Consider the following 27,915-nt stretch of genomic DNA (forward strand, 5'->3'; position numbering starts at 1 on the left):
GATGAGACACACTCGTAAGTTAACACACTTTCTCTCCTGTCGCATCGTATTCATTCCCAATGCTCTACAATATAGAACTGTCAGTTCCTCTCCTGTCCACAGAGATGTAGACATAAATTATGGATAACATAAAACATTTTATTATCCTTAAGGCAACCGCAAGTAGGAATGCACCAAGACCAAACAGAGTGATACCAGGGTACCAGAGTGGAACAGTATCAAGAGCCATATATGTGTGTAAAATAAGACACGTGTAAATTGATTTTGTGACTTAATGTTACCTCTTTCCAATAGAGAAGCAACTAAAGACTAAGAGCTATATTTTCGTGCATGCCTTACACGTTATTCCTAAACTTCTTTGGCCTTTTTTGAAAAACATTTTAAAATACTTGTAGATCAGCTATTTGAAATATACAGTATATAAAAAATGGCAAAAGAGTTTAGGCATAAGGGGTAAGGCATGGATGAAAATAGGGCCCTATAGAGGTCATACTGCATGGATCACAGTTCTCGGGAACACCAACATCAATCCATCTACAGTCAACTCTTCTGTCCAAAGCAAATTAGACTTGAATGATGTCTACTGTAACACCAGTAAGACTCCCTAATCGGGAGATAAGCGACTGTCAGGTCGCATGTAAAAATCGGCCTGATGGTGGCGCTAAATGGAACAGATCCATGTTGATGACATGACTCTAGACATAGTACCGCTTTGCGTGATTTTAGGGCAAAGTCTGTAGGAGCAGTGTCCAAAAATGTGTTTTGCAAGAATCGGCCTCATGGTGGCGCTAGAAGAGGGCCATGTGAGAAATGGGTGGAGGTTGTGGTTTGGCAGCCAAGTGACGTGACGTGACGGACATACGGACTGACGGACTGATGGACTGACGGACGGCCGGACGGACGGACGGACTGACAGCCGGTGGAGGTTTTGATAGTAACTGATTCGCTCATGTCCATGGCACTGACCATGGTTCAGAGCCATGGGTTGAACAATGGGTTTAGAGAGGCTTGTTGGCCAGATTCTAATGGCTGTGAGTTAAGGTCAAGCTTAAATGCTTCTATTAGTTGCGTAGAGAGAATAACCTATATATACTATTCCAGCCATTCCCAACATGTGGGCTGAGGCATGGTGCATTTAGGCTGCCGTGTTAAGTGGTCTGATGGCTGGGCCGCGAACGCTTTTCACAAGTGGGCCCTGATCGAGAAAAGTTTGGAAACGAAAATATATACAGTATATATTACGGTATTTGGACGATACTCTTTTGTGCCTTAAGTAAAGTTTTTAGGTATTTGTACATTTCTTGAGTAGGCTTTTTCCAATTTCCCATACTTTTACTTCTACTCCACTTCATCTCGGATCCAAATATTGTACTTTTACTCCACAACAATTATTTGAAAACTTTAGTTACTAGTTACTTACCTAGGCTATTTGAAAATAACTTTTACTTGTAACAGAGTATTTATATATTGCAGCATTAATACTTAAGTAAAACATTTGAGTGCTTTTTCCACCACTGGAGGAGGAGAAAGGGAGGGGTTAGGTGTGTTGCTCAGGGACCCTGAGACTCATAGACTGGCTCCAGCATGCAAACCCGGGACCTTGTGTTTCCCAGACGGCCTCTCTCCCCTCTCAGCAGGGACGTGCTGGCCATTGGGAAAAGCGAGACAACTCCCGAACGGCCGGTTCCCTTGCTGTCAATGTCGGCCTTCGTTCCATTTTGGGGGCTGGGCGGCCAACAAAGTAAATTGTCACTGTCGGGCAGAAACCTTGTATCTCCAAGTTTCAAATGTGTACATTTTTTCGCAAAGCAAAGCCCTGCTTCATCGTTCAAGGCTATCGCACAAAAGTAGTGAAAACAGCCGATCTACAAGCACACAACGCCTCGCACTTGTAGATCGGCTGTTTTCACTAGTTTAAATCATTTTCAAAATGGTTTTGGACATACAAGGTTTCCACCCGACAATGACAAAATATAACTCATGTACTTGGCCAACTGGCTTGTCACTTGTCATGATCTAAAATGGCAAATCTTTCAGTAGCAGCAGCGCTATAGAGAGAGATCTCTCTCTATAGCGCGCAATGAGGGCCTCTCCAACTCTTTTTCCCGGGCTGAATCAGGGGCCCAGCATGTCCCTGCCTCTCAGCCACGGCCACCCAGACAAAGCCATCTTATCCTTCCCCTGAAGCTAACAACAGCTACAGTAGCTAGCTGTATGCTCCTCTCTCGTCAACGCTGTATTGTTGTCCGGATGGTCCCTCGGTCCCAAAACAGACTCCCCGCCACATCATGTCTCTCCCTTTCTCTCTTCCTATTCCGTTCCCCATGTTTTTTCCCCTTATCCTTCATCTCTCTGTTCTCGTCATTGCCTTAACTGTTGCACATCTTCACTCCTTGTTCCCTTCTCTCCTCTCTTCCTGGCAAACTGCTCAGTCACTTTACTCTGCTTTGAGGAGAGGGTGAGGCTGGAAAAAAGTACTCGTAACCATGGCAACTGCCTCTCAGAGCGGAGCCAGTATTCTTCCACACGCACACGCACACACACACGCACGCGCGCACACACACACACACACACACACACACACACACACACACACACACACACACACACACACACACACACACACACACACACACAAAGCTCTCTCTCCGTTCTCTCTTCATTTTAGATTAAAGCTTACCTCTCTGATGAAGAGAGAGAGAGAGAGAGAGAGAGAGAGAGAAGGAGCGAGAGACAGGCGGAGAAGACTCCGCTTGTTAGAGAAGAGTTTCGTAACCCTCCAAGGAAACAGCATGTTATTCTATGTGATGAATTATGATTCCTGATCACAGATATCAAAGCCACGCGTTGTTGGTGAGCCATGCTCAACGTGTGGTAGGGGGCACGTGCGCGTGCGCACACACACACACACACACACACACTCACAAGCAACCCCCCCCCCCCACACACGCACGCACGCACGCACGCACGCACGCACGCACGCACGCACGCACGCACACACACACACACACACACACACACACACACACACACACACACACACACAGTATGATTGCTTGTACATTAATGTGAGACAGGCCTGTGTCCTGTCTGCAGGCAGCTGCAAGGTGCTGCTGTTGTTCTCCTCTGCGGGGGTCTTGCTTGCTCTGCGTCCATGGACTGACTCTTACGAGTAATGGCGTGTGACAGGAAATTAATGCATTGCCGGGGCTGTGCTCCCTCACTCTGTGACATCAATCCTTGTTCATTTGGCAAAATAGTCTGAATGATAATTGAAGAAGCGTTTCGTTTATAGCTGACTCTGCCACTGCCTCTTGGTTGCCTGCAGATACAATACATTTTCATTACTTTTTCATGTAGCCTACTATAATGTGTTAGTACAATGCACACAAGCACCATTATGGCTTATAATGTATCGGCTATCGGCTTCCGTGTACCATGTAGAACATTTTCAACACAGCAGAAATATTTGGTGTAAGATGGAAAACAGGAGGGTGCATAGTATAGACCACTAAGTAGTTAATGTGCGTGTAAGAGAAGTAGACATATCCTGAAGTGTCTTGCAAAGTGAGATCAATTTGGCTGAAGTGCTCCAAAGCTGACATACTGTAGTGGATGTTCAGGCACCTTCTCACCTAGATTTTCAGGCCACTTTGCAGCCAAAAGGGACATGACGCAACATGACACATCTTGGGACAATTTCTTCCCGTTAACAGTGAAACGCAAGAGACGTGATGTAACATGTCACCTTTTGGGACAATTTGCACCGGTTAATATTGAAATGCGAAAGGGACATGACATAACATGTCACTTTTTGGGAACATTTTCACCCACTAACATTGAAACGCAAAAGCCTGATAAGCATAATTTAATATAGTATACAGCTGTAGAAGAATGCCTTGTATCATCTATGCACGACCCAGACAAATGTTTAATGAACAGGATCACTTGGTTTGGTCTGGGCCATAGGTAATGGGCAAGAAGGGGGAGACCATTATCATCTTCATAATAAAATACAATAAATATATATACACGTGTATATATTCAATTCAATCATCACGGCTGAGAATGACTGGAAGGCAGCGGGGGTGGTAGCATAGATAGAGGAACGTTGTCTGGGTGAATTGCTATTGTCCTTTGCCATCCACAGCATCATTTGCAGTGGAGCCTTCCCCTCCATTAAGGGGCGTCTGCTTGGCTGTCATATCAGCGATTCAGCCGGCGAGGAGCAGAAATTTGATTAAGAAAAGTTAACGTTACAGCTCAGTGCTCAGCTCGATCAGACAGCAAGGGAGGGAGAACACGGTCACTGAGTACGTGGACTAGGGATGGGACGATCCGTGATATTATCGTGATAAAAAACACTCACAATAATCGTATCGTGGAGATTGAATTTATCGTGATATTGTCCTCCGTCATGCACTGGGATCAATTCCCCTTTTATTTGTCGAGTTGCATATCCGGTACCACTTAAACCCTCTATAATTCGTAAAAGGTACTTATAATATACGTGTTTGATACAGTCTTTTTTCACTCTCTATCAAAAGTCTTTCAATCTACAAGCTCACAACACATCGTAACGCGTTGTGAGCTTGTAGATCTGTTTTTTTTTGGCAAATGTTCCGCCCCAGGATAATGGATTTTGATTATCGCGATAATATCATAAATTGCGATTTCTTTTGTCGATGACATTTTCATATTGTCCCATCCCATCCTAGCGTGGACTCACCACTCACACTGCACCTTTCTCCCCTGTGATGGAGATTCATTTTTCTCACTTCTCTGTGATTGTAATGTTGCAGATGCATGTAAGCAGAGTGAATCACCTTCAGTGCCAATCTTTTGCCGTTGGTGGGCGTGTGCCGTGGCTACAATGCAAGCTGTGTTTAAATGTTTAATCCCCCTAGAAGTACCAATGACAACACCTTTCACCATGATTTATTTAGTCTTTCTCCGTAACAATTCAGAGAGATTGACAGATGTGTAACCAGCGGCAGCTGAAGGTAATATTTATCATGGGTATATTTCATAACAGCATGGACAACCCATGTATAATTAACTTAATGTGGGCACACACTGAAACATACCAAGTTTATGTTATAGTCTGATTTAGAGTGGTTTTAATGAAAAAATATGACAGAAACATAATCATCTTGCAGATATGAGTGTAAGAAAGTTTCCACACATTGTCGCGTGGTGAGGCGTGGTGCCTCCTGGCCTGCGACGCAGACTCCGTCCCAGACTCCGTCCCATACTCCCAGTAGTCTTCTGTCACTTCCGATTTGATGTGGAGTGTGGCGTACTTTACTGTTATGAGGTGCAGCTAAAGAGCAGAGTCAGAAGATTCCTCATTCAGATATTACAGCTCATTGCTAACAGCACACAGATGAAGAAAGTGATGTTGACAGTATTCAAACACAGCCCCTATAAAAGTGATGTTTCTTCTGTCATTCTGTTAAACCCTGATGAAGACTGGCAACAGTCGAAACGTTGGTAAATAAATTATTTGCATCGTGGCTGAAGAGTGTGCGGCCTCTTTCCTCTCTTTCATTGTTATCTGCGTGGTCAGCACCTCACTCACTTAGGTGTGCGCTCCTCCTTATGTGCTTTCTCAGTATTCAAACACAACCACGGGGCTTACAATTTTTTGCTTACCAGAGACGCTTTGCAATTTGAGATCGATCATGGATGACAGCTCTCCCAGCATGTGGGGTTGCTGTGGCGACAGCTCGTATGAGATGCTGAGCCGGCGGACCAAACGCGGCGAGGCGTCGGCAGCTGGCACACACGCACAGAAGCGAACGCTGCGGGGGCTGCTACCACTGGTGAAGATAATAGTGTAGAGTCCTAGGGTACAGCGCTCAACTAAGTATAGGGTTTAAGTGGTTGATGAAGCATACTGTTACTAACTTACTACCATACCATTGTACATTGTGAGGCTGTACAATGTTTGTGTAGCGGCCGCACAGCCGTGACCTGCGTTGTTGACATTAATCACACGTTTTTGTTTCCTGCTTTCTCCTCCTTCGTATCATTCAGTTGATTTTCACAGTAGAATCCTGAGGGTAGTGTTCATTTAACTAAAAATAGACCAGCACATTCTCAATAGTTACATTAATACTCAAGATTTGCTGTGCATGTTAACCTCCCTTTGCTTAGGTTTTTAACCTTAATTTAACAATACATTAGTTCTTATTTTATTGTCCACTTTCCTCACTACAAGTTGACCAGTGTCCCCCAGGGCTCTACATCAGAGGTTCTCAAACTCTTTTGGCTCAGAGCACCCCTCTAAATAACGATTTCATCCCTGGCATCCCCGCATTACCGGTACACTGTTATTTGTTTTTAATCTTATGTCATATTACGGTACAAAAGGTCTTTCCACATAACATACAGTACGTCACAAGAGAGAATATCATTATAGGACAGATTGAATATAACTTCATACTTGACCCCCAGCATCCCTTATCTGGGCGGAACGTTCACCAAAAATAGAAGCTCTACAAGCTCACTACAACACATCATGTGATGCCTTGTGAGCTTGAAGATCTAATAGTTTTGGTGTAGATGGAACAATAACTTGTCAAGTACAGTGCAACTCAGGTCCTAGGTGGTTAAACTGAAGTGATATTGATGAATTCCAAATATTATCAAAAGTATTCTGCGGCACCCCTGCACTTTGAGAAACCCTGCTCTACACAACTAGGTCCCCTCCTGTTTTTACACTACTGTACGTTATCTTCACTGAAGATAACTACAAGCTCAAAATGCACCGCTGTTTAACTGGGACAGAGACTGTGAAACCCTTGAGTGCTTGAAATCAGTATCAAAATATTACACTGGTCTGGAATCCCCTTGGAGGCGGATATTTACTGATATCTATTTAATATTTGTTATTTAGATTTTTTTGTGCTTTTTTACCACCATGCCGGCAGCCCGGGCCTACTTTAGCTATTTTTATCTGCATTTCTTCGTAACTACTTGTTATCTCTTTCCCAGACATTTTCATCATTATTTTTTACTCTCCAGCTTCAACATTGTTAGTCATGAATCTATAATTTGACACTAGCATCCGTGAACAGTAAATTTGGGGATTCTAGGGGGTAATTATCATCTTAGCACCGGAGCATGTCCTGCTTAAATAGACCATCATTATCTGACTCAGTGAGGGATTTTCTAATTAAAGTGAATGTCCTTGATGACAAGGTGAGTTATGATATTAAAACCTTGAGGACAAGTGGATGTGTAATCATGGTGTTAGTTCCTATATAACCTTAGTACTCAGCAATTCTGTTCACTAGAAACGGTAAGGGTTTCACTGAGACATTGTTTCAAAGGCCTTTACTTCTATTTAACACTTCGCCAGCCGAAATAGAATGTCTTGTTGGTAGATTAGCCGTGAAATTTCTATTATTATATTATGATCTGAACCGCATTCATTTTACAAGACCTTCAGCACTATATCACGTAGTCTTCATCCCCCATAACCATCACGCGATGTCCTGGTAATGACGTCAACATCATCCCCATATGGGCTGTGATCTGGCCCCAATCGAGACATCACTGATTGGTCCAGGTCCTGACGTGCTTGCTGGGTTGGTGGCATAAGTACTCAGACAGCTGACTTCAATATATGAACAGAAGCAAACCATCACAAAATGCTCAAGTCGCTCCCTCCAACAGGCAATCAAGTCTGCCTTTGGACGAAAATAAAATATGACAACCGGGTAGCAAGATGATGAATATATTTGGTATGCGGTCAGGCTGACACAGGGAAAAGGACACCCCTGCCATGCATAGTCCTTTGAGGCGTATCACGTGGGACGCCAGGTGATGAGCCTCAGGTGATATAGACATGGCTTTTTCTCCGTACAAACCATCTGCCCCCAATGTAAGAACACGCAGGCACGCTCACACGAACGAACGCACGCACACACATAGCTGGAATGCCAGGTATCACCGCTGAGCCCTCTGGAGAATGTCTTGGGCTCATCAATGAAACGTCAATGAAGCAGGGTGCCCGTGTAGTCCGGGAAAAAAACAGTGATTTTTGGCTGAACGTGGTTTCGTCGGTAAAAGTTTTTTTCTCAACTGATTCTTGTAGCTTGGGGTCACCTCTTAAGGATTCAAGAGGATGACCAGTGATATCCATTGAGCATTTTTTATTATTAACCCCTTAATGCCTGAAACATGGGCTCCCATTGACTTTCTATACAGGAGGAAAATACCCAGAAAAAGATTATTTTTCGGGGTATTTAAGGAGGATCTGAGGGGTCTAACTAGGGGTTTGTCATGATGCTGAATCCATTGCAGGCATTTGTTTTGCACAAAAAACATTCTGTGGGCTAGAAATAGCCTCAGAAAACAATATACGTATGGGTGAGTATTCATGTTAGTCGGAGGCCTTAGGGTTTTTTTCTCGTGCTAATCAGTCTAAAAGTGCAACATTTTGCACAGATGTAGCTCAGGGCTTGCTCTAATGATTTAGCTAGGGCGCCCGAGTCTGCGACATTCGGGGTCGCCACAGCGGCCAAATCAAGTTGGGCTCCCATCGACTTTAGTGATGAAAAGTGATGAGTCATCACTTTTCAGAGTTTTGTGGGTGTTGCGGTGACCCCGAAGGTCGCCGACCTAGCTAAATCATTAGAGCATGCCCTGAGCTACATCTGTGCAAAATTTTGCACTTTTAGACTGATTAGCACGAGAAAAAAAACCCTAAGGCCTCCGACTAACATGAATACTCACCCATACGTGTATTGTTTTCTGAGGCTATTTCTAGCCCACGGAATGTTTTTTGTGCAAAACAAATGCCTGCAATGGATTCAGCATCATGACAAACCCCTAGTTAGACCCCTCAGATCCTCCTTAAATACCCAGAAAAATAATCTTTTTCTGGGTATTTTCCTCCTGTATAGAAAGTCAATGGGAGCCCATGTTTCAGGCATTAAGGGGTTAATAATAAAAATGCTCAATGGATATCACTGGTCATCCTCTTGAATCCTTAAGAGGTGACCCCAAGCTACAAGAATCAGTTGAGAAAAAAACTTTAACAGGCAAATCCACGTTCACCCCCATTTTTCCCGGACTAGTGCACCTAATGACCCCAATGACGTACCTACTCTCCCTTGCACCGCTCCACTGACTGCTAACTTCAAGACTGTCAACTTATCACAGAGGCTGAAAAATCTAGTTCTATTATTATTAGTTCTATTTGCTTACTTAAGCCCTGTTTTATACTTTGTCGTACAACGGTGTCGCACACAAATAGCAAAAAGTACTGATCGTCATGCTCAGCTGATCTACAAGAAACATTATGCATAATTTGTATTGTTCAACTACACTGTCCATGTATGCAACTGTGCTTAAAAAAGAAATCTCCAAAAATATATAATTCTATTAAAATCCCCTTCTTTGCTTCTGTCGTTTTCTCCTATCAGGTTGGCGTTTGTTTGCCACGGCAACAGTGCCAGCGGTGGTGAGTGGGAGGTGAGAGAAGTGGTGGAGGAGTCCTCCCGGCAGTGGGGGAGGGGGGCCAGCGAACATGCAGGACTCTGCCTCTGATGGCAAGATGGCCAAACAGGTACAGTACAGTGAGCACAACACAACTCCACTCATTGTTTTGGGGCTTTTTTTATGCCGTTATTGAAAGGACAGTAGACTGACAGGAAATGGGGAGAGAGATGGGGAGTGACACGCAGCAAAGGTAGTCGGGATCTGGACTCGAACCAGCGACACGCTGTCAGGCTACTCTGAGCCTGTATGTGGTATGTGCCTGGACCGGTAGGCCATCGGGTGCCCCCACTCATTGTTGAAAACATATCGTTACTGTCCGGCAGAAACCCTGTATCTCCAAGTTTCAAATGTGCACGTTTTTCTCTGTAAATTAAAGTCCTGCCTCATCATATAAGAATTTTTTAAAATGATGAATAAAATCACACCCGTGTGAACTGAGCGGTGGTCGTGGGGAGGGGGGGGGGGGGAGGGGTGCCTGTGGGGGGGGGGAGGGAGGGGTGCCTGTGTGTGGGGGGGGGGTGTGTGGGGGGGGGGGAGGGGTGCCTGTGGGGGGGGGGGGGGGTGCCTGTGAATGAATGAATGAATGAATGAATGAATGAATGAATTTTTATTTTCGTGTCATGTCTTTACAGACCCATCCCTTACGGGATTATTAGACACCAAAAAAAGAATAAACAATACCACATTCCACACTGTCACAACAATACAAAGAAAAGAAAAGAAAAGAAAAGAAAAGAAAAGAAAATGCCAAAACAAAAATAAATACACCTTAAACATATGTTGTCTTTGTCCGTTTGTCCCATGCTTTCTCTAAATATTCTGCCAGTGCAAATATCTTGTGTTCAAAAATCCAGTGAAGCCTCTCTGCGTCACTTAACCATATCAAATCCGAGTTTCCACACTTATTAAACAGTCTTTGACGTAATTCATGATACTGTGTGTGTGGGGTGGGGGTGTGTGTGTGTGTGTGTATTGCAGTTGATGCTCAGGGCAGGCTAGACTCAACAGCACCTCTCTGGTCACCCAGGGTACTCAGGCTACACCAGAGGCTACATACAGACAGACAGACACACACACAGACACACACACAGACACACACGGCCACGCTATGGAGACGGTGTGACCACCGCTCAAAAACATTTTTGGACATACAAGGTTTCCACCCAACAACAGCGATATAACTGTTAAATCTGATGCTAGACTCAAAATGATAGCAATTCAATAGGCTATATGCATATACACCATTTTGTTCTACTTCCGGGTGTCTTTCGACTTCCTTCACAGGTTGATGATACTGATGAAGGGTCTGCTCCATTCTGGTCAAACAGAGTCAGGGTGCTGATATTGTGCATGTTGGCTCACTGGAAACACTCTGCTACACCAGTGGGTCTCAAAGTGTCCTTGAGTGGGTTCCAAATGTCCCCATACAGGTGTGTAACTCTGAGAGTGTACAAATGGAACCAAATGGACCCGCAATTGTACACTCTCAGAGTTATGGGGGTCCTTGAAATTGAAAGAACCACTGTACAATAAATCAAACAGAGCCTTAATTAGTATCATCAGTAACACCTGTGAAGGAAGTCGAAAGACACCCGGAAGTAGAACAGAATGGCGTGTATGCATATAGCCTATTCAAAGGAGCTTTATTGGCATGAGAAAATATCCACCTGTTTCCGCGGGAATTTACTGGTGAATGTTTTGCACCACACTGCACCACACTTCCGGTTAACAGCAGACATACAAGCTCACGTCGCGTCGCAGATGCAGCCGTTGTGAGCTTGTAGATCACACTCGGCTGCGGCGCCGGAAGCTCCGTCCAATTTCTGCGCAATGCACGATGGTATGTTGGAAACTTGTGGATACATTTTACATTGACAGAGCAAGTGTCAAAACATAATAAAAGCAGTTGAAAATGGGGAACTTACGGTATACAGTTGGAGGGGTACAGCATTGTGTAAACAGAGATATATCACATTGTGTTGTTATATAAATGTTATATATACAGGGTATAAACCTTTTTGAAACAAATAGCAACAATCTTTTGCAGTTGCTTTGCAACCAATTTCTTTTGCAGCTTTTTCTCAAAACGATATAAATAGTATACATAAAAAGCCACAGATTTAAAAAAGAAAAGAAAAGGTATCATACCGTATATGTAATGGTAAGAAGACAGGGTATGTGTGTGTGTGTGTGTGTGTGTGTGTGTGTGTGTGTGTGTGTGTGTGTGTGTGTGTGTGTGTGTGTGTGTGTGTGTGTGTGTGTGTGTGTGTGTGTGTGTGTGTGTGTGTGTGTGTGTGCGCGCGCGTGCACATGTTAGTGTATCATAAATCTTATTTCAGACTAAAGATTTGCAATGAGCCGAGTTGCAACTTGCAACCACTTGCAGCAGGATCCCCAACACGGTGGTTTGCAACGTTATAAAACGGGAAAGTCCACTGGCAGGTGCCAAGGCATGACCAACTGCTGTTTCCATAGCAATAGTGTCACAATTCCTCTGGGATATCTATATCTAGAAGAATGCGGAATCTCAGTTTGTTCCAGTGTGTCCTGTTAGTGTGTCTCATGCATAACCAGAGAGGCCAACAGCGTCTACACGTCTGAAAGTTCATCTGTTAAACAGACGTTTAGGAGCTAGTAAGCAGTAGGAAGGAACTAGTAAGTAGGGATGGGACGATACGTGATATTATCGTTTATCGTGATAAAAAACACTCATGATAATCGTATCATGGAGATTTAATTTATCGTGATATCGTCCTCCGTCATGCACTGGGATCAATTCACCTTTTATTTGCCGAGCTGCATATCCTGTACCACTTAAACCCTCTATTGGTAAAAGTTACTTATAATATACGTACTTGATACAGTAATTGTTTCACTCTCTATCAAATGTCTTTGCCAAAAAATTGCCGATCTACAAGCTCACAACGCGTCACGTTGTGACACGTTGTGAGCTTGTAGATCGGCTATTTTTTGGCAAATGTTCCGCCCCAGGATAATGGATTTTCATTATCGTGATACTATCGTAAATCGCAATTTATTTTGTCACAATAATCGTGATATGAAATTTTCATATCGTCCCATCCCTACTAGTAAAGGGTCATTTATAGTTACGTATGGTTGATTTTGTGTAAGTTTTTGGGTGAGACAGTACGTACGGTAGATATGTCGACATGCATAGTTCCTCTATGCACGTATTATTTACGTGCCGACCCACTCTCCGCTCCAATTCTGCTCCCGTTGGGGCCGCGCGCCACATGGAGGGGGTCTTCTGCACAGCACACACGTGTAAAAACCGAAGCATTTTTAGCCAAAATATGTAGAACCACAGAATTTCTTGACCCGACGACCGACGTCATGTTTTGTAACAGTCTGGACTGGTTCTGCAGCTGCTGTCTGTCGGCAACATTATCGCGGTAAATGCAACTCCGCGAGGGTACAGATTTAACCACCCGGACTGAGTAATAATAACAAAACACAGTGCACTGCACCCATCTCGCTTTTGGAGGAGAGGCGGTGTGAGTGTGTATGTATTCTCATGCCAATACAGACGTTTGAGCATGTGAGGAGTGAGACGTCTTCTTCACCAGTGGTTGCAATGACGTTCCTTTTTTACTGTTTCTTGCTAAATTATATTTCTTGTTGGGACACATAGTTTCAGAACCGCTGTTATAAGTAATTGTCCTCACTACTGCCACGGTTGACAAAAGTTCGCCACGGGTAGTTCAAGCGTACGTACGTTTTTATCGGTTTTAATCCGTCGGGTTGAGTGTTGTCCGTAAGGTTACGGAGACAGACAATTACGTCCGGACCTACGGAGCAACCGGATTAAATCACTCTCCCCCTCCGTTTCTTGTGTATTCCTGCGGTCCTTATGTATTACTATGCATGGTACTGAAGCAGTCCTAATAACCCATTCGCCAGACAGTGGTGCAGAGTAACTAAGTATTATAGTCTACTCAAGTACTGTACTTACGTACACTTTTGAGGTATTCTTACTTTACTTGAGTATTTCCAATTTTCTGTACTTTTACTTCTACTCCACTACATCTCAGAGGAAAATATTGTACTTTTACTCCATTACATTTATTTGAAAACTTTAGTTACTAGTTACTTTGTAGATTTAGATCATTATTACAAAACATACATTAACCACTTCAGCCCTATATACATTTTCGGCCATTTGAAAATAGCCGATCTACAAGCTCACAATGCGTCGCGATGCAACACATTTTGAGCTTTTTGATCGTCTATTTTCTTACGATTTTTACACATTTTAAAACTTGTGAAATGGGACATTCTGCATAGTGAGTACTTTCTACTTTTGGTACATTAAGTACATTTTAAAGATTTATTATTTTGGGCTTTTATGCCTTTATTGATTGGACAGTAGACTGACAAGAGATGGGGGGAGAGACGGGGAGTGACATGCGGCAAAGGTCGTCCGGATTTGGAATCGAACCGGCGACGCCGCCAGGCATCCATGCTCATGTGGCAATGCCTAAGGGGTATGCACCTGGACCAGTAGGCCAGCGGGCGCCCAACATTTAAGCACATTTTGATACCAATACTTTTGTACTTGTAAATCTTTCACTTGTAACAGAGTATTTCTACATGGCACTATTGATACTTTTACTTAAGTAAAACATGTGAACACTTTTACCACCACTGTCGCCAGAACATTTAGCAAATTTGGAGAATGGTTCCACTTGTACACTCTCAGAGTTGTGTTCAGGAAAGAAGCCTACTGAGCAAAAATTTTTCATTTAATTTTTCCTCTCATAGTACTGATAATAAGTTATGTTCGTGCAGGTGCAGGTGAGTGGCGTTCTGGCAGATATAACTCAGAGAAATACGAATTAATTTGGGGCGGATGATTCATTGTACACGTGGATTCAGGTCACATCAGAGATCTTCCACGCATCTCTAGCCTGTTATTATCTCTCTGTCTGTGCTGCCAATTCTCCATGAATGACTCCAACAACGTTTGGACCCAACCAAATCACATACAGTGGAATAGTCGCACATTCAGAGTGCAGTCAGCAACAACAGAGCATTTTTACTCGTTGCTTTGTGGATCGCAGATTGTAATAGAAGTAATATATTATTAAGTATAATTTGCTATAATTTGCTCAGAATCTGGAGATAGTTGTGGTTCAGTCCATTTGAGGATCACTGGTATACGTGTATATATACAGTATATATATAAAATATTAAATAGCTATACACTCTCCCTTTTGCTCGCTCAATTTTACTCTCCCTCTCTGTTAAAGGTTGGTGCGTGGTGTTAAAACGAGAAAGAAAAAAGACAGAATCGGATCACTAGACTGTGTGTGTGTGAGGGTGTGTAAGGGAGAGAGAGAGAAAGAGCGAGGGAGGGAGAGAGGGACAACAACATAACATTACAAATGATAGATTTGTGTGCATGTGTGTGTGTGTGTGTGTGTGTGTGTGTGTGTGTGTGTGTGTGTGTGTGTGTGTGTGTGTGTGTGTGTGTGTGTGAGACTACCTAAAAAGGCAGTAGACTGCTGTTGAAATGCTATTTTGACTTAAAGGTGTGTAAGTGATATTTTTCTGTTAAAATAAGTGTTAAATACCTCTATATTCCGATAATAAGTAATCATAGCTATAGAGTGTTCGTTCAGTTACAGGGGTGGTGTCTCCAGCTCTTGACTCAACAGAAAATACATTTTCAGGTTGGGATAGCAATTTTATTCAATCCGGAAAGAGAACTCATACAGAATACAGGACAAACAAGTGAGATTGGAAGTGATGAAACAAAAATTGTAACTGGAACACAAGCTGATAAATGTTCTGTGTGAAGCTCTCTCTCCTGATTCGGTTAAATGTGCTGCCCACCTGAAAATGAATGTTCTGTTTACCAAAGGGTTGGAGAAAACATTGCAAAGCATGCATAATGTTTTCCAGGGCATGCATGTACTGTATACAGAATGCCTACACTTTAAATTGGCTTGGGTTTGATGCTTTGTATACAGGGCCCTGTAAGGCATAAATATTTAATGGCCACATACTGTATGCACAGTGTTGACTCTTTAAATCATCCGTCTGGTGCAAGAATGCATAATGTTATTAACCCACTGTAAAAGCAAGTGTCATCAGTGCCCATTCCCTAGGTGGGGTTGGCAAAAAGGCCTTTCTGTGTGGAGTTTGCATGTTCTCCCAGTGTCTCCAAGGCTATACTGATGGAGGGGAAAGGAACTGGTTGGAATAACCAGTTCCTTCCCCCCCCCCCTGTCAGGTGAAAAGAAGCGGCTTGGACTCCTCATGCCTAGAAGGTAGCATGAGGTCAGTCCGTTGCTCTCCCCAGGTTGGCAGAGGGAGTGTAGCGCCCAGGATTACATTATATAATTGACACCAGGTGAAAAATGGGTTACAAAATCGTGGGATAAGAATTTAAAAGAGTGAAAGCAAGTGGAATATTATGTTCTTTAAGAGGTTAATCTTGTTAACTCACTAGCCTTTACTCAGGTGAACAACAGTAGGCTAATTGGCTACTGTCACCATTTGATATTTCTCATTGAGCTTACCGTGATCTTAGATTTACTCTCTTTTTTTTCTTTTTTTTTGTGTGTGTAAAGGACCAGAACTCCAAGCCTCTAGATGACCACAGAGAAGTAGACGACATGTCAGAGAAGACCTCTCCAAACAAGAACCCCAAATCTCCCCAGAAAGGCTCCAAACGTTTGAAGACCGTTCCCTTCAAAGTGACCCTGCTGGACTCCTCGGAGTATGAAGGGGAGATTGAGGTGAGTGTGATGGGAGACTATTTGCACCCATACAGATACACCACTGTTATTCTGTTTTTGTGGATTTTCTCCTTGGGAAGCTGTGTGCATAGTGCTGCTGGGAGCAGATAAGCCGGGCAAAGAGGACTCCGTGCTGAGAACACTCAACAGGGCAAGGCCAGAGAAATGTTACATTCTCTGCAAATACTTTTTTTTGGTCAAGGCATTCATAAAGGAGTGAAATAGATGGGAGTCCCATGGTGGTGATAGATAGAGTGTGTGCATTCTTGGCTGTCAACAGTAGATTTCTCAGAAACAGAACTAACACACACACAGTGTATACGCACGCACGCACGCACGCACGCACGCACGCACGCACACTACTCATATCTCCGCCATCGTTGCCTCTATCCATACTAAACTTTGCACACATACTCCTTGGCTGCCAAACCACAACCTCCACCCCTCATTTCTCACATGGTCCTCTTCTAGCGCCACCATGAGGCCGATTCTTGCAAAACACATCTTTGGACACTGCTCCTACAAATGTTGCCCTAAAAATCACGCAAATCACAGTATGTCTACAGTCATGTCATCAACATGGATCTGTCCCATTTAGTGCCACCATCAGGCCGATTTTTACATGGGACCTGATGGTCGCTTATCTCCCGATTAGGGAGTCTTACTGGTAAGTATATATGTGCCATGCACTGAACTGTCACCGTGAGCGAACTGGTTGAAGGAACTCATATCGGAAAAGGATGAAACATCGCTGCCAGACATGGTTGCTGCGGATGGTTTGGTGAAATTCATCACAGCTGAGACACTATAGTTTTTCTGGGCACAACGAAACCAAAATACAGAGCAGAAAATAGCAGCTTGTGATGGTTCACACTTCACAGAATGGCTGTGCAATGTTGAAGCTGGCAGCCAGCAGCACCCTATGGTTTCATCTTAGGCGCTGTGTGGGAAGGTCTCCCTTCCCACACAGGATGCATTCACCCGGACAGTTCTCTTACAGTAACGTTAATGTTTTTATTCAATTAAGGTGTTAAATCAATCGAATACTATTTTCTAATTCTCATTATACAACAGGTAGTCAGGCTCTCAGGGTAGAACAGGCTCTCTACCAGTGCAGTTAATGAGCACTGCTGCACTGTCTCATCAAACAAAGATTTCAGCTGTGCTGGTTGAGAAAGATCTGACACTCTCCCTCTCCCCACACTATGCTAGGCAGCTAGGCTAGCAGTTGTTATGTGAAGTTCAGGCACATAGTAGCTAAATGATATGATCTTAATTACAATAAAATGTAGTTGACGTGTTCTTTTTAAGGGTAACTGTTGTATAATCACAATATTACACTCGAGGGTCTGCCTTATCACGGTTGTTTGCACTTAAGCCTTGCCGCAGGAACGAGCGAGTTCCGTAGGCTCTTGTGTAATATTGCTTAATTAATAAACTACATTTAGTGCCAATTCACGGTTTTGTGAGGTTGGAGATCTCCGTCTTCCCCTCTTTTTTATGTGCTGTCTGCGGCACTCGCGACTGATGCAAAAACTCACATTCCCATAATGCATCGGGAGATGGCGTAATCAGGAAATCCGGTTTTGCATCCAGGCCAATGTTATGAAATTCACAAAAATTGATGTATCTCGTAATCTAACTCTAGACCAGTGGTTCTCAACCTTTTCAGGCCGCGACCCCCAAAAGAGTCCTATTTTAACTGGGGACCCCTCCCACCAACTAAGAGCTGAAGCATTACATTTTGTATATCAGTTCTATTGTGAAAATAGCCAATCTACATGCTCACAACGCCCGTTGTGAGCATGTAGATCTGCTATTTTCACAATTTCTGCTTCTAAATATTTGACAATTTGTCCCATGCTTAATTTGTCATTTTAGAGGTATTGAAAAGTCCTTACATTTTCACTTTAGAGATGTGCTATACACAACTTTATGATAGTTTGTTTACTGTTGAGTGAGAAAACAATGTTGCACATTAACTTAATCATCTGGGGACCCCCCAAAATAATTTGGGGACCCCCATTTGGGTCCCGACCCACAGGTTGAGAACCACTGCTCTAGACTACGGTACGTTCTTGGTCAAAACAAGCCCTTCTCTACGGGCCATGACAAAAGCACGGATGGCCACGGTTGTCATTTTTCTCTTATGGGGGAAAGAAAATACGACCGGAAGTAATCAGATTACATTTGGACCGGTGGTGTGTTCAGGAGCCTCGAAAAATAAGGTAAAAACACTGGAAAAACCCTGGCAGAAGAGCTGAATTAATTAATGAATACCCAGCACTAAATGTGTTAATAAACAAAGCTACAGCATAGGGTATTGGACGAACAAATTACCCGACCTAAGGCATGGCTGCATCAGCCCTTGCCTGCGGCACAGTGTGATACAGTAGCTAACCCTTGTGCAACGACAAATGGCCGACTGTGTGCATCGATGCCTACGTGGATGCCGATGTTTTGAGTCAAGTTTCTGAAAGAGGGTGTTGTGCTTCGTTTTGACCTTCTGGGCACTGTGACTTGACATGACTCCAGACACACCAATCAGCACATTGTGTCGCTGTTACGCACCACCATACTAGGCGATTGCAAGTTACTTTTCTCATGGTTAATCAGTGGTAACAACTAGCCAATGCCACGTGATGCCATCACCCTTCAACTAGTTTGTGCTTATAGGTCAGACGATGTGCCCAATAAAGTCCCCCAGCTCAGTCCGTCGACAGGGTGTTAGGAAACCTATTGTCATTAAATATTGCAACCCAGGTGCAGCCAAGGAGAAAATAGAATAGTTGTGTTATTGTTAGGGCCCTCGGGATGTTTACACACCAGCTCTGGTGTTCATGAAAGTTTGTATGACTGTGTGCGAGTGTGTTTGTTTGTGTGTGCCTGCATGTGCATGTGTGTCTTTGAGCGAGTGTGTGTGCGCGTGCGCGCACGTACGTGTGGGTGTGTGCATGCATGAGTAGTGGTTGTGTATGTGGTAAGAATACCAAGGATGCTGCCCTTACACCAACCTCTCTCTCCACACTGCAAAAACATTCTGCAACACCTCAGGGCTTTTTCCACACCGCAGCAATAGCTAGCGTTATGGTTCGGAAAGCATTCACCATCTCCCCAGCGTCCATACAGTTAGTCTTTACAGAGTGAGTCCTTACAGTTATCCTATTTATTATGTACGTTCTATGTTGTACACACAGCGTTCACAGTGGTAGGGCTTCCATGGCTGTTCACACTGAGCACTATAACGATAACTATAACAGAATATAACAGTTCTCCATTGTATTTCTTTTTTTTTATAGTTCGTGTGAACTCTGCCATGCACTTGACTTTGAACTATTTTTATAACTATATTATAGTTATAGTGCTCAGTGTGAAAAGCCCTTACTTCCTCCTGTTTTTAATTGCCAGGGTGAAATGTTAGGCCCGGCCTCCTTCACACACCAGGAGCTGATAATAACAGTGGCAGTGGAAAGGCAACTCTGTTGTTGGCGAGGATGCAAGGCTGAGTCCCCAGCCTCCCTCCTCCACAGGGTGTCAGGCATGGACGGGCAACACAATACCTTCACCCACTCCTCCTTTCATCCACCCACCCGCCCCACATGTTCAGCCGGCTGTGCTCGCGCATCGCCATGCAGGGGCGGCGAGCGTGGCGTTTTGGCAATCGGCAATGATTGGTTGTTTTTGTCTGTTGCCAAGGCTCGGCCCTGTGTTATCCAGTGTTAATTCTAGCAAGGCTAGAGAGTGTGTTGTGGAGACAGACACTCACTCTGGAGATGAATGTGTAATTGGTTTGAAGCAGGTACTGATGAGGAGTCCCGTGGAGAAAAGCCTCAGCCATGGCTTATTGTGATTCCTAAATGCTTTGTACCATACTACAGTACAAGCCCCGCAGGGCTTCCACCTGGACAGCCTTGCCATGGGTGGCCTAAGGAGTGACAACGTTGAGGCAGCTTCTAAGTGCTTTCCAAGTGTTGCCCCAACATCCCTTCAACAATGATGAGGCAAAGGAGAGGTAATCTCTCAAGTACCGGCCTTGAGACATTAAGGAACAAGACAGATGAAGAGGGATCACACACTGTAGCATCTGTTTCCCTGGCAACTACTTGCTCCGTCTTCCTGTCATCTCGGAAACTAGTTTCTGGGGAAGGAAGCAGCACTATCCAGAGAGAAAAAGCACACATACTGTAGGCGCTGTGTGTGTGTGTGTGTGTGTGTGTGTGTGTGTGTGTGTGTGTGTGTGTGTGTGTGTGTGTGTGTGTGTGTGTGTGTGTGTGTGTGTGTGTGTGTGTGTGTGTGTGCTTGCACATATTCAGCCTGTATATACCCTGTATACATTTAATTAAAACTTAAACTACACATTTCATTTGACCGTGGTTTGACCTTGGTCAGAATGTGTCTGTTCCTAGGTTCTGAAATGAGAATGCACCGCAAAACTCATAACATCGATCTCAGCATTAATAGCCCAGGTTGATCTCTGTAAAAAGCACAGCTTTCCCCTGCAATTTACGGAGTTCATTTTTCTCTGTCAAGGGTTTGACGCATTCTGGCTGCACTTAAGGGCAGCATGTTTTTATTATTTTGAGGAGCACAGAGCAAGGGCACAAAAGCACAAAAGCAATATTGACAGCACTGCCCTCTAGTCAGTCTCTGTCTGAAACACTTTTATTTCTATTAGGCAGGGCTACTGTTACTCAGTAATGGATTCATTGGCAACTGCCAATGAGTTCTTCAGAAACACACTGAGGGAAAATACTGTGCTTTGATGGTATTTCTTCTAGTAGAATGAGGTTGAATGATTATGACCGTCCACATGTGTTTGTCTTTGCAGAAACATTCCAAAGGACAGACCCTGATGGACATGGTGTGTGAACACCTCAACTTACTGGAGAAGGACTACTTTGGAATGACCTTCTCTGACACCGATACCCAGAAGGTCAGTGGGCAGAACATGTTGCAATCCCAATCCCAAAGGGAATAAAATAGGCCAGTGGTTCTCAAACTTGGGGTCAGGACCCAAGTGGGGTCCCCAAATTATTGTGTGGGGTCAATTCAATTCAATTCAATTTTAGTGTGTCAAATCATAACAAGTTATCTCAAGACACTTTACAAAGGTCCCCAGATGATTAGCTTAACTCTTTGAGCGCCAGCGCCCTCTAGGGGCCAAGGAATGCCAGCGCATCTCTCATAGGCGAGCGCTTTAGCTTCCAGGACTTCAGCTTCCAGGACCTGACGTGCTCACGTTCCTGCACGGCATGGAAATGTCCCGGATGAAGATGCTAACAGAATGGCTATTCCCATTTTGTCATCTAAAAGATCATTTTTGGGCGATTTCGCCGTAAATAAACCTCGCGCCGCTTTCCTAAAACACAAAAAAGAGATATAAGCCTTTAAAGATGCGGCCTTTCATTGGATTAGGCGGAGATTGGCGATTGCGTTCGCAAATTACGGCCGGCCGGGACGTTGTTAGCTTTCGGCTAGTAGCTACAAAAATCAAGCCAGGCTTCAGAAGGCCTCTTATCATTTTATTCATTTAATTAAATAAAGCCGAACTACTTCGGGATCGGCACACTCGTGTACTCATCGGAAGCGGCGCCGAACATCGGGTGAACATTGGGGAGCTCAAAAATGTATTTTAAACCATTTTTAATGGAATATATCGTCGGACAGAGTAGAATGGCTAGCTGGCTAGCGGCTAGCGAGCCAGGACCACCCACGACTCTACAAGCAGCTCGGGGTAAGTGAATTAATAAAAAAAAGATTGTATTGGATTGAAATAAAGCCGAACTAGTTCGGGATCGGCACCAGATGAGTTAATGTCTTTTTTTTCTCACTCAATGGTAAACAAACCAACACACAGTAGGCCTATAAGTTTATACATGATATCTGTACATTACTAAAGTGACAATTTAAGGACTTTCAAGACTAAAACTGTCAAATATTAAGTAAGCAAGAGGCGAACATTGTGAAAATACCCGTTCTACATGCTCACAACGCCTCGCGTTGCAAGGCGTTGTGAGCATGTAGATCTGCTAATTTTTACAATATTTATCTGTGTAACTGAGTCACATTAAATGTAATTCCTACAATTCCAAGTGCTTGTCAGGGTGGGGGTCCCCAGTTCGAATATGTTTATTTTGGGGGTCACAGCCTAAAAAGGTTTGAGAACCCCTGAAATAAGCCTTCCACACGTTGCCTCCAGAGCAATACAAATTCTTCTCTCTTGTGGCCTCAGCTGGGCGACATGTCTGTCATTAGTCACACTTCAAGGGATCAGAAATCTTCTTTTTGGCATGTTGACTCAGTTGGAGTGTATTGTCAACTACAATTACATTCGGAGAAAACATGAAGCAAACTTGCGTCACCATCTCATCAAACAGTTGGACATTTCAAACACGAAGCCACTCTAGTCTGCCCTCCCATTGATCTTTGTTGTTTTTCCATTGAGCAAGACAGTTGGAAAATGGTGCAATTATTGGCTATTATGACACTGGTTAAGATTTGGCCCTGAGACTGAGACAAGCGAATGGCCCCAAATGTCAGCATGCATTTAGAGCTTTCTTGGAAATCTAGTTTCTGGGCTTTTGACTGATGGGAGGGTGCCTGAAGGCAGGTATGTGATTGCAAAACAGTATTGTGGAGAGGATTCCTCTGGCTTTCCGAGATGAGAGGCATGGACACAAAACAACTCCTTCGCCACATCTGTTGTGTCTCTCTGTCACCACCCTCAGTGGGTATGTTTTGTTTCCTCTGCTGACATGTTTTGACTCGATGCGTTGCTGTGTGGTGGTTGAGGTTTTGGATCTGGCCCAGTCTTGACACTGTAAAGGAGAGTAGAGAGACGTACACATGTTGATGTCTGTATCTCTTCCTCTCAGGGACACTGTAAAATCTGGAGTCTTCATTTCATTCCTTTTCACACTCTCAAGGGTAAAATTGACTCTCCAGCTATTACTGTATCGTCGTTGTCGGTTGGAAACCTTGTATGTCCAAAACCGTTTGTTTTGTATTTATTATTTTTAAAATGATTTAAACTAGTGAAAACAGCCGATCTACAAGCACTTGTAGATCGGCTGTTTTCACTACTTTTGTGAGACGGCCTTGTATGATGAAGCAGGGCTTTATTTGGCGAAAAATTTAACACATTTGAAACCTGGAGATACAAGGTTTCTGCCTGACAGTGATGGTATAGTTCTAGCCCTACACGCATCAACAAAAATAGATCATACTGTATACTGCCTGAGCCTACTATACAGTATCATCTGAGATGCTGGCCATTTAAGACCAAACGAGCCTGGGAGAATTGATTCCTGTTTTCTATCCAGGAATTTATTGATTCCTGGATAGTATTTCTTAATATTCAACCCAGGTTTGCTTTTTGTTATCGATTTGCATCCGCTTACACTTAAAGGAGTAGTTCACCCCCAAAATGACTTTTTTCTATCACGCCATGGAGACTTGAGTTCAATAATATTTTTGTTTTTTTGTCGCATTCCTAAGACAAGAAATTGATTACAAGAAATGTACCCCCATTGATTCCAGATGGGGACCCAAATGCATTCGGGTCCACATCCGGAATCAATTGGGGGTACATTTACTCTAATCATATTTTTGTCTAAGGAATGCAACAAATACAAAAAATATCTAATTGATCTCAAGTCTCTATGGTGTGACTAATCAATATAGAAGGAAAGTCATTTTGGGGGTGAACTACTCCTTTAAGCCCTGAAAAGTGATCAACTGTTACCCCTTCTTTGCAACAGAGACGAAGCAGAACACTTTGCAAATTGAACTTTCTTTGCCCAACCCCCCCCCCCCCCCCCCCCCCCCCATTTGAGACAGATTTACAATGACAATACATGCTTGCAGCTCATTAAAATGATTATCAGCCTGATTAGGCTCTGGAGAAGTTAGTTGGGTATTAATGTGAGTACTTGTGTGTGTGTGTGTGTGTGTGTGTGTGTGTGTGTGTGTGTGTGTGTGTGTGTGTGTGTGTGTGTGTGTGTGTGTGTGCGCGTGCGCGTGCGTGTCTGTGTGTGTGTGTGTGTGTCTAGCGAGATGTGTCTTAAGTTGGCAGACACACTGCCAGTTTGCCTAAGATGGCCAGGGCACAGACTGCAGCAGTTTCAATCATTCTTGGCCCTGATTCCATACTGAAATGATGCCTAGACTTACTACCAAGAATTTGCTGTAGGCACTGCTGTATTTGCTAATGCATTGGATGTGCTTTTGTATGTAAAATAATTGTCTTACTGTTAACCGCCCTTAGGGTACTCTCCACACAATCTTTGTACAAGTTTGTGTCTATGTGCGCTCGCGCACGCATGCGCATGTGTATGTGTGTGTGCCTAAGCATGTTGTTATTGCTAAAGAGGATGGCATAATCTAATTTCTCTCAAGAGAGAATGTTACACCCTATGCTATTCATAAGCATGGGAAGTCAGAGCTAGTTCCCCTTGTGGAGGATTAGATCACTGCACAGACTTAGCGTGATTAAAGCTGAAAGCTAACTGGCTGGTAGTAATTTAGCCACACAATGGAGACACAGATGAAAGCTTGACTCTGCCCACAGAAACAGCTCAGTGGGTGAGGCCACACGTCCCTTCATTCAAGCATATGGAGAGGCTTTCATTAGGAAAACTGCATGCATTTAGAGCCAAGGGTGGCAGCAACGGGGTGTGTGTGACAGCCATGTTTCCCACCTGTTCAACTGAAATCTCCCTCCTGTCTTTCAGAACTGGTTGGATCCCTCAAAGGAAATCAAGAAGCAGATGCGCAGTGAGTTTCTGAGCCCCTTTATATCTTCACCCATTTCGCATTTCGTCACTGTTGGGCAGAAACCTTGTATCTCCAAGTTTCACATTTTTAAAGTAAAGCACTGCTTCATCACGCAAGGCCGTCGCACAAAAGTAGTGAAAACAGCCGATCTACAAGCACACAACGCCTCGCATCGCGAGGCGTTGTGTGCTTGTAGATCGGCTGTTTTCACCAGTTTAAATCATTTCAAAAATGATAAATACAAAACAAACGTTTTTGGACATACAAGGTTTCCACCCGACAACGATGATTTGTTTAATGAATAAATAAATTGTAATTAAACTAGCATAACATACTGTAGGCAAGTATTGTTAGTTACAATTTATTATGGCAGTCGTGAAAGTGTCATTGCAAATAATGTCTGCCTAGCGTGGCAGTTAACTTAACACCTGTCATTGCAATCTGCCACCAGACTCTCCGTGGCACTTTGCGTTTGCTGTCAAGTTCTACCCCCCGGACCCCTCACAGCTCTCTGAGGATATTACTAGGTAGGCAGGGGAATGTGCACAATCCCCTTGTACAACCTGTACACACACACGCGCGTGAACCACATGCACACGCACACAAGGTTGACAATGACACTCAGCTTCCTATGCTGACTACATGCCCTTCATAATCCACCCAAATAAAAAAAATCATAAGACATCGCTTGGATTATATGCAACTGATGTTGCTTTTTGGTTTTGCGAAAAAGTAACTACATACTGTACATACTATCATCACAATGTATATCCCTCTCATCAAAGAAGTCCAAATCCCTTTCTCTTTAGAGGATTATTGTACATTGTTCAAATTCTACTACTAACTGCCGTGGATTAGCTACTCTGGATTCTTGTCGGAGCTTGCCTCGGCTGAGCTGTGTTTGATTGCCAACACCCCCCACCCCCCACCCCCTCTTCTCCTCCTCTGAAAGGTACTACCTGTGTCTGCAGCTGAGGGATGACATGCTGTCAGGTCGTCTGCCCTGCTCCTTTGTCACCCACGCCCTCTTGGGCTCGTACGCTGTCCAGGCTGAGCTGGGCGACTACGACCACGACGACCACGGCTCCGACTACGTCAGCGACTTCCGCTTCGCTCCCAACCAGACGCGCGAGCTGGAGGAGAGAGTGATGGAGCTTCATCGGAACTACAAGTAGGGATGGGACGATTTGAACATTTCATATCACGATTTTTGTGACCAAAGAAATCCCGATTTATGATATTATCGCTATAATCAAAATATCCATTATCCTGGGGCGGAACATTTGCCAAAAAATAGCACATCTACAAGCTCACAATGTGAGCGATTTTCTTGGAAAAGACATTTGATAGAGTGAAAAAAGACTGTATCAAGTTTGTATTATTATAAGTACCTTTTACCAATTATAGAGGGTAAGTGCTACAGGATATGCAGCTCGGCATAAAAAAGGTGAATTGATCCCAGTGCATGACGGAGGACGATATCACGATAAATTAAATCCCCACCGTGAGTGTTTTTTATCCCGATAATCGATAATATCGCTTATCATCCCATCCCTAACTACAAGTATGCGCATGCACCCGCGTGCCGTGCACCAGTCATGCTGTACTTCATCCCTGACAGATTTTGTCCTTGTCGTTTGTTGTACGTGGCGTGTCTCATATGGGGCCATCGGCCACACTGAGCAATTGCTCATATGGCATCAAATCAGCCCAGCATGTAAATCGCTAGCTAATAGTTGCCTTCACTTTACCGTAGCATCTGTCATTGTCGTGCGCATGGTTGAAACCCTGCCAATGCAACACTTCATCACTTAGAGGGTCTCCACGTGCTCTGATTTGGCATGGTTTCGCTGGCACTGTGCCCAAGCTGTTACGCAAGGGAAGATCTGAGACTGGAATACATCAGGCATATTTATTACTACTGTAAGGTGATATACCGCTCCCACTGTGAAAGTGATCCCTGACTAATACGACAAATATGCCTTAATACATTATAATTGTCCTCTATAACTACAATGTATAATTAAAAACACCTCAATTATTGTATTTCTTCTAGAAATAGCTAATCTTTCACTCAATAGGGGAAATGCCCGTCGCAAGTTGATGATGTCATAAATGTCAAGTGTGATCTATCCCTATGGAATTTATGGCATGCATGTGAAAATAAAAACAAACTTAATACTTCCTATGGTTAATATGAGCATCAAATCAATATTTCAAATGTGTTTGTGTTTTGTTTTTTTGCACATGCATGCCATAAAAATGACACATGACATTTATGACATCATCAACTTGCGACAGGCATTTCCCCTAGAAGAAATAAAATATTTAAGGTGTTTTTAATTTAACATTGTAGTTATAGAGGACAATTATAATGTATTAAGACATATTTGTCGTATTAGTCAGGGATCACTTGAAACTAAGTTTCATTATTTGGGATTCAAGAGGGCCTTTGGTTGGAGGTTAAAGATTATCATTTATCCTTTGTCACAGGGGTATGACTCCAGCTGAGGCTGAAATCAACTTCCTGGAGAATGCAAAGAAACTTTCCATGTATGGAGTGGACCTCCATCACGCCAAGGTGAGCTATTGTTTCTTTTATTTTTCAACAAGGACCATGGCTGCGTCCTCTTCTTGTCACCTAGCTCTGGTCCAGAGCGTCAGCGAGCTCTCACTAACGCTCTGACAGGCGGCCAAAATAAACAAAACTACTTCGCCACTCACCTAAACAAAGGTAGTTTTGCGTTGTTGAAAGTCTATTCTCTGCGGTGGGAAAGCTTTCAGCACCCCACCCACTCTGTAAAATACAACATTTTTGTCATGAATTAAAACGCATCCAACTCGACCGCCGCTGTAGAGTATT

General features: G+C 43.6%; 1 protein-coding gene across 1 annotated transcript in view; it reads left to right on the plus strand.

The window, feature by feature from the left end:
• Positions 1-9,541: 9,541 nt before the first annotated feature.
• LOC308287220 (uncharacterized protein) overlaps positions 9,542-27,915 on the plus strand; it is a gene marked incomplete at both ends in the record, with an annotated part of 43,500 nt that continues 25,126 nt past the window's right edge. The window contains 7 exons of the mRNA XM_080728335.1: positions 9,542-9,580; positions 16,110-16,277; positions 21,106-21,210; positions 25,010-25,052; positions 25,504-25,579; positions 26,005-26,223; positions 27,546-27,633. Coding sequence (XP_080584461.1) covers positions 9,542-9,580; positions 16,110-16,277; positions 21,106-21,210; positions 25,010-25,052; positions 25,504-25,579; positions 26,005-26,223; positions 27,546-27,633 — 738 coding nt within the window. The remainder of the gene's footprint in view (positions 9,581-16,109; positions 16,278-21,105; positions 21,211-25,009; positions 25,053-25,503; positions 25,580-26,004; positions 26,224-27,545; positions 27,634-27,915) is intronic.

Source organism: Nannobrachium achirus (genome assembly GCF_963921795.1).
Source record: "Nannobrachium achirus genome assembly, chromosome: 6".
NCBI classification, from domain to species: Eukaryota; Metazoa; Chordata; class Actinopteri; order Myctophiformes; family Myctophidae; genus Nannobrachium; species Nannobrachium achirus.